Source organism: Tachypleus tridentatus, chromosome 11, assembly GCF_004210375.1.
Source record: "Tachypleus tridentatus isolate NWPU-2018 chromosome 11, ASM421037v1, whole genome shotgun sequence".
In the NCBI taxonomy this organism is placed as follows: Eukaryota; Metazoa; Arthropoda; class Merostomata; order Xiphosura; family Limulidae; genus Tachypleus; species Tachypleus tridentatus.
Window position 1 is genome coordinate 73,604,062 of NC_134835.1, and position 8,495 is coordinate 73,612,556.

At 37.3% G+C, this 8,495-nt stretch overlaps 1 protein-coding gene across 1 annotated transcript; it reads right to left on the reverse strand.

Moving 5' to 3' along the window:
- Positions 1-643: 643 nt before the first annotated feature.
- Positions 644-8,284, reverse strand: LOC143231529 (cuticlin-5-like). The gene is made up of 2 exons (XM_076466053.1): positions 8,206-8,284; positions 644-2,463 (listed from the first exon to the last, which is right to left on the reverse strand). Exons 1-2 carry the CDS (start codon positions 8,248-8,250, stop codon positions 712-714), a joined length of 1,797 nt encoding a protein of 598 aa, XP_076322168.1. The 5' UTR covers positions 8,251-8,284; the 3' UTR covers positions 644-711.
- Between the last annotated feature and the right edge of the window lie 211 nt (positions 8,285-8,495).

An 8,495-nucleotide genomic window follows, 5' to 3' on the forward strand; every position in this document is an offset into this window, starting at 1 on the left:
ATAATTACTTTATTCTAAAATAAATAAACAAATTATTGAACACCGTGAAAAGTAAAGTTGACTTTGAAGCCAATATCTCAGTTTCAAGATTTCGAAATAGTCAGCTTCATGTCCAAGATAGAAAACTAAAACATTTTTAGAAACTCCTTACAAATATTAAACATACAGTTTTGTTTTTGGTGAAAAGTAATATTTCAAATATTGTTTCGTAAATCTAAACAACTTACTCTTTTAACATAAAATATAATACTGAGTATCACAAGTACTATAAAATTACTAAAGGCTACTTCAAATACTTTTGATTGTACTTTATCTTTTGCTGACTTGCTTCTTCAAAACGTGGACAGCATTAAAATTAAAACTGTACACGTAATCACGTGTATGAGGAAAACTAACTTATTGAAAAATTATTTGATTAAAATGTTGTTACAATATTACGAAATTATCAAATTTGTAATGAGCGCTTACTTTTAAAGAAATATGGATATTTTACAAAATAAGATATTTACAGTAGTTTACTATAAGTAAATAAAACTAGTATTAGATATAGGTTTTAGTTAATTATTATAATATTCTATAACATATTATTCAGGCAATCGAATAACTTAAATGAAAAAAGTTCAAATAAACAACGAATGGACTACTAAAGAAAAAGTGACGTGACTTGACTTTGAGCACAGAAATATTTTAAAATAAGTTGTTTATCTACAATTATTTAAATAACTGTTTCTTCTTTAAGGTTGGCAGGTCATATGGCATTGATGTAGTGCCATCTAGTGATCGCTGCTTGAGACAAAGAAAAGCTGATAAGAGAGAAGAAATTACCAAGATAGCCAGCAGTACCACCAGTGAAGCTGCAAAACCAGGAGCCGACATACAGATAACATTGTCACGATCTCTTCTTTGGGTGTAATTTACTGACGCTGAAGCATTATTTTTCAATGAAAAGGCCAAATCTCCAACCGAAACTACACGAATAACTCTGTTCAATCCGACTTGGGTCATCTCTTCTAGCGAGGCATTAGAGTCACTACCTGAAATATGGGTTCCAATCTTTTTGCTGACGTCACGTTCCTCACGTGGTCTACCGGCGGGGATGTAGCCAGGAGGAGTCCTTTGGATATCTTCTCGAACAATATTAGGTTCCACAGGATAGGCGCATTGTTCGGGACATTGGTACCTGCAGATCTGAATAGTACACTGGAAGTGAACTTCCATAGAGTCTGGAAACTTAAAAGCCTGGAAATGTGCATAAGATAGAACAGACGCACTGGATCCAAAATTTTTAATTTTTGTAAATCTACTCATGAGCTTAGGCCTAACAATACAGCCTCTACCATCAACAAGTTCGATAGGTGCTCGCTTGCCATCATGAGCAATACAGTTTCTGACCAGCATATCGAATCTATTCTCTTCATCCTTTATAGCTAGTACCATTGTCATGGTCTGACCAATCTTGACGATTCCAGCTGCTTCACTAGCCCAAGGCCCCTTACCTACCTGGATCTGCATCCAACACCCTACGTTGTCTCCAGCAAAATCAGCTCGCACTACATCTAACATGTCCACTGGGAAAGGACGAAAAGTAACAGCCTTTTCATATTGATCATGCCAGGTGCAACGTAGTTTCCGAGCTTGATCCCACACCTCTTGTACTTGGGGATCGTACTGGACTATGATAGTGTTCTCGAAAAACGTGCCACTACCACTGTTTTCGCCATAGCCATAAAATCCATTCTGCGTGTTTCCTGTAGTTCCACAACTATTAATAGAAACGTCGAAGTAAACACTTTTTCTACCTGATCCTGCAGGTAGGTAAACACAGCTACCGTAATTATAGTGGCCTTTACTAAATATGATTCCGTGGAAAGGTTTATCAAAATCGATAGCAACTTTCATCAAATTTTTCTCGCATTTCACATCCAAATGAACAATCTTAGGCATCTCAGGCTGAGGTAATGGCCAATGATCAGTTCCAGGAAGGTTGGGAAATCCTGGGAAATTGCTACTCTGTGGTTCTGATCCAAATCCTTGATGGTCACTAAGACCATTAGATCCTCCTAATTCCTCGGGCCTTTCATTAGAAAGATAGACAGGTTGAAGAGGACCATAACTACCTAATCCATCTTGGTTGGACTGATGTCCTGCAACATACCCTCCTGTTCTTCCTAGTTTTGCATGCTGGGCCAAAGAAGGCAAAATAAGTGAGCCATGAAGACTAGGTAGTGGCAAAGGAACGGGAATGGGAGGAATGTTGTGATTAGACAACAGTGGACCAAATCCTGACTTGTGAGGAGATTGTGGTGTTGGAAGCTGATACTGATTTGAAGGAGAATAATCTGTTTCTTCCAAGGTTTTCTGACCTTCTGCTGTTTCTAAATCACTACTAGATAGCTTTTCTGAGGTTTTGGCAGAAATTCCCTTTTCAAACTTTTCATGTGTTTCTTCAGTTGCAAGAGAAACCTGAAATTATCGCAATATATATATATATATATATTGTTTTACAAAAAAACTGAATTATTAATCAATTTAAGACGAAAATATTATTTAGAAAAAATAATGCATATTATCAAGAAATACATATGGAATTGATTTAAGATATATGCCCCCCTCCAGTGGCACAGCGGTATGTCTGCGAACTCACACCGCTAAAAACGGGTTTTGATACCCGTGGTGGGCAGAGCACAAATAGCCCATTGTTTAGTTTTGTGCTTAATTCTAAACACACAAACTAAGGAATATATTCACCATAGAAAAAGTAAAATTCGAGAGATTAAATACGAATATGTAAATCTTAATAAGTACTTCCTTTAATGTACAGATGGCAGCACAATCAATGTTAAGTTATCTTGAAAACTTCATTACCGTATTTTGAACTTCTATAACTCGTATTTATTATATACACACACTGTTGTCCAAAATCTTAAGGCCAATGAACATGAAGAAAAAATATGACTTTTGCATTGTTTGACTCAACCACTTATTTGAGTAGAGCTTCGAAAAATGAAAATAAGAAAAGGGGAAAAAAACAAAAAAACCTTTTAGCATTCAATAGGGAAAATGGGAACACAATGAAATTAGCCTTAATACTAGCTGGTCAAAAGTTTAAGACCATACTGAATCGAAGCATTAATCGGTAAATACGTAACGGAATTTTGTCATTTGTGTTCAAGCATTAGCGTTGTCAACATCTCTCACTGACATCTCCTGTGTCACATTAGGTAAAAACATGGCAAAGGCTAAAAACTTGACAGAGTTTGAACGTGGCAGAATTGTCGAGCTGCAAAAGCAAGGTCTCTCTTCACGTGCCATCGCTGGTGAGATTGGGCGTAGTAAAACTGCTGTTACAAATTTCTTAAAAGACCCTGAGGGATACGGAACGAGAATTACAAGTGGTTGGCCCAAGAAATTTTCGCCGGCATTGAGCAGGATGATGCGATGGATTGTTCGGCAAGACACCAGCCGATTGTCGAACTGTATTAAGGCCCTTATGGACGCAGAATGCAGCTCAAGAACAATAAGGCGGCATCTACGAGAAAAAGGCATTAAAAACCGTAAATGTCTTTGAAGGCCACACCTCCTTCCATACCACGAAACAGCTCGATTAAACTTTGCTGAGAAGCACCAAACATGGGACATAGAAACGTGGAAGAAGGTTTTGTTCTCTGATGAGAAAAAATTTAACCTGGATGATCCAACGTTACTGGCACAATAAGGATATCCCACCAGAGACATTATCTACACAACACAGTGGAGGAGGTTCGATCATGATCTGGGGTGCTTTCTTATTCCATGAAACAATGGAGATTCAGATTATACAGGGGCATCAAACAGAGGCTGGCTGCATGTTGGAGAGAGCATCCTTATTGACTCAAGACCCTCGCTTGTGGGAAAATGACTGGGTGTTTCAGCAGGACAATGTTGCAATCCACAATGCCCGCAGGACAAAGGACTTTTTCATGGTGAATAACGTGATTCTTTTGGACCATCCAGCGTGTTCGACCCGAACTGAACCCCATTGAAAATGTTTGGGGTGGATGGCAAGGGAAGTCTATAGAAATGGACGTCAATTCCAAACAGTGCATGATCTTCGTGAAGCCATCTTCACTACTTGGGATAACATTCCAGCCAGCCTTCTGCAAATGCTTATATTGACCAAGCCAAAACGAATGTTTGAAGTTATTCGCAATGACGGCCGTGAAACTCACGACTGAGATCTCTTGTTGGGTATTTCCTACCCTGTTTAGGACTTCTTTTTGGTATGGTCTTAAACTTTTGACCAGCTAGTGTTTAGGCTAATTTCATAGTGTTCACATTTTCCATATTAAATGCTTAAAAAGCTTTTTATTTTTACTTTCCCTTTTCTTATTTTCATCTTTCGAAGCTCTACTCAAATAAGTGGTTGAGTCTAACAACGCAAAATGCATATTTTTTTCTTTATGTTTATTGGCCTTAAGATTTTGGCCAGCAGTGTATGTGTATATATGTATACTGACTAAAGACATACAAGATACAAAATTTGTTAATCGATATTACTGTAAAGTAATGTATTTCTTTACTCTATGTTTTAATTTCACATTATTATTTATAGGTCAGTTGGAAAATAAGAATTTAGAAGTTGTCTCTTTAAATTGTTTGATTGATTTATCGACCATAGCCTGGTCGCCAACCATCAAATGCAGATAGATCGCAAAAAATATATAACTAATCCGATAGCAGAATTATCTAAGTATTAATTAGCCACTGTAAATATATGACCCAACAAAATTAAGCAGCAAACCATATCTTTACAAACAATAGTGATAAAAAAATTCAAAAACGAGACAGTCATGTTTCAACTCATACTATACCTAATTTATAATTAAGCCTTTTACGATTAAATCTCTATAGTAAAAAAACTAAACACATTAAACTTTATTTGTAATTTCCCTACTTTCGTTATCTTGGGATGAGGTTCTGGTAATTCATTCTCGGTATTAAAACTTTAGAAAAAACGGTTCCTAGGAGATACAATAATTTTATTAAATTATCAAAAAGGCCTGGCATGGCCAGGTGGTTAAGGTGCTCGACTCCTAATTTGAGAGTCGCGGGTTCGAATCCCCGTCACACCAAACATGCTCATCATTTCAGCCGCGAGGGCGATATAATGTACAGTCAATCCCACTATTCGGTGATAAAAGAGTAGCCCAAGAGTTGGAAGTGGGTGGTAATGGCTAGGTGCCTTCCCTCTAGTCTTACACTGCTAAATTAGGGACGGCTAGCGCAGATAGCCCTCGTGTAGCTTTGCGCGAAAATCAAAAACAAACAAATTATCACAATATTTCGTCACCCACTTCAAAGAGCAACGCCCGGTCCTGGCCAGAAGCAGCTTCCAGGTCAGGGTTAGTTGCAAAAGAAGTCTGCATGCGTTATTTCCCGCCATCGTCTAAGTTCATCAGGAAGAAAAGCAACACGTAAAAATTCGAGAGTCTGGTTCTGCCGACGGCGGTTTAAGTTTTTACACAGCATAACAAACTAAAAGAAAATTGGTCTCATTCCCCCTTTCCCCCAGCACGTGTAAACTTTCTATGAGAACGAGATTTAGTTACTCCCAATGACAGGTTTGATCAACAGGTTTGTTAAGCAGCAGGGAACGGAACTGGTAGTGACAGCCGTTGCCCAAGGGAACCGATTAGGGCAAATACACTGTTATATCTTCCGATCCGTTACCTATTTCCCTAGCTAGTGACCACGGAAGATCGGGGGAAGCTGCTTTAAAGATTCAACTTTAGAATATGCTTGTCTCGTGCAGCTGCTGAGTCTGTGATGATCTTGTGGGCTAGAGTACCGGTAAATCCCCTGTGGCGGCACTATTACACACTTTCCACTAAAACCGGGAAGTGATGTTGATTACATGGTAACCCGGATGTCTTATCATATGTGAGCGTATGTTCCAAATCAGTATTTAGGATTAACGGATGAAATTATTAATTTGACGTAAGCGTACAAAATTGTACACAGTTAAGAACGGTGATATATGCAGTAAATTAAATGAAATGTGTTATAATGTTTGTAATATTAACATGAATTTTAAAACTGGCCACATAAAATCTTTCTCAAACCATTCATCCACATTAACCTAAAGATGAATATTAATACCACTCCCAGTTTGCCCCTGAAGAAGAAAGGTCCACTTGTCGAAAGCGCTTGGGTTATAGGGTTTCTATTCCATTTTTATCAAGACTTCTTTAACCTACGTGTTTTAGAACATCATGAAAATACCACTGCTTATAAATCAAGAGATAATATCTGCCGTGATAAGTCAAACTCAATGAAAGAAGGTTGTTTGTTTTTTTGGGGGATTCTCTGCAAAGCTATACGAGGGCTATTTGCGCTAGCCAGACCTACCGAAAACTGAGGGAAAACAACTAGTCATCACCACCCAGCGTCAATTCTTAGACTACTTCTTTACAAACAAATAGTGAGGTTGACCGTAAAATTATAACGCCTCCACAGCTGAAAAGGCGAGTATGTTTGGGGGGAAGGAAACTCAAACCAACGACTCTCAGATTGCTAATCGAGTGCCCTACCTACCACCTGGCCGAAGAATGTTGTATACGGATTTCTAAGCGATTTTACTCACAAAAGGAGGAACAAGAGGCAGAAAAAGTATAGCCCAAATGAAATATTTTTACAACTGGCTGGATCCTTATAAGTATGTTTATTTTTTCGTGGCTAAGCTAATAAGAATATATGTCACAGTCTCTAATTTTCAACTACTGACAGAGGAGAAGTAACAGACTGGCAGCACCCACTGCCAATTCTTGGGTTACTTTTATTATCGAATAATAGAACTGAATATCACATCATGATGTCCCAATGGCTGAGAGAGCAAACATGTTGGACACCGTGATTCGATTTTGTAAGCTGCAGATTGCGAATAGAGCGCCCTGATCACAATCATTAAAACACTTTTGTGAATGACAACCCTACCCTCATAAATGTGTACATGTATATCAAAACAAAACGTGTGATAGTAATGATAACAAGCTGCTTCATCTGTTTCATTCTAGATTTACAAAACAGTGTCTTTGCAGAACGTTACAGCCTTTACAACACCTGTAAAAAACCCTAAATATAACTTTTTCAAGACAATATTTTCTAGATGAAAACATTAATATATACTCTCTACAAAAAAGTAATTTGTCCTCAGGTTTAACACATATTTCGTTGTGTATGTATTCTATTTCACTAAATACACGAAACCGGAGTCAACTGAGATTCAAGTTTGTTTTTCGAAAGAATTACAAGAAAACATCGACTATATAAATCTATATTGTATTTTATTTCGTTGTTTCTTCTTCTCACTTAAAAACATATTATCAGTTAAATATATTTTCACTGGCGTTACTTCTACTTCTTTAGATGTTAAACAGTAAAACCCAATAATTTATCAAAATGAAATAAACCATCTCGAGATTATCGTTGTTTCTCGACTTTGTGGACTAAGAGTCTCAGACGTTATCTAAGGATGACATCGAATGTTGATTGGTTCCATGACCTAAGTAGTCTCAGCCGTTATCTAAGGATAACATCGAATGTTGATTGGTTCCATGACCTAAGTAGTCTCAGCCATTATCTAAGGATGACATCGAATGTTGATTGGTTCCATGACCTAAGTAGTCTCAGCCGTTTTCTAGAGATGACATCAAATGTTGATTGGTTCCGTGGACTAAGTAGTCTCAGCCGTTTTCTAAGGGTGACATCGAATGTTGATTGGTTTCATGACCTAAGCAGTTTCAGCCGTTTTCTAAGGATGACATTGAATGTTGAGTGATTCCGTGGACTAAGTAGTCTCAGCCGTTTTCTAAGGGTGACATCGAATGTTGATTGGTTCCATGGATTAAGTACAGTCTCATTCGTTTTTTGAGGGTGGCATTGAATGATGATTGGTTCCATGACCTAAGTAGTCTTAGTCGTTTTCTAAGGATGACATCAAATGTTGATTGGTTCCGTAGATTAAGTACAGTCTCAGCCGTTTTCTAAGGATGACATCGAATGTTGATCGGTTCTTGCTTCAGCATATAAATTAAAGTGAAGGTACTCAAATTTCATTTGTATATATATTTTTATAGCTTTCACGCCTACGAGCCTTTTAAAAACGTAAAATCAGATAAACAAACACGACTATTTAATGGAAGTAAAGATGCATTCAATGGTACTTACCTTCAAAATTATCGTAAGAATCAGAAGAACCTTTGCCCAGAACATGGTGTTTCTAGCCGTTCCTCTTCCTTTCTTCGAAATTCTTTGAAAACACAAGTATTAGAAGACTTATTGTCATCATTAGGATGATACGTTTTCGACTGACAAAAATACATTCTGTCAAAATATTTCAGCTTTTATTTATTAACCGTGTAAACACTATACATTTATATTTTATAACTACGAATCTCAGAATACTGTAATTTAAAACAGATTTTCTTTCTTTGTCGCTACTTAATCAACAAAACAAA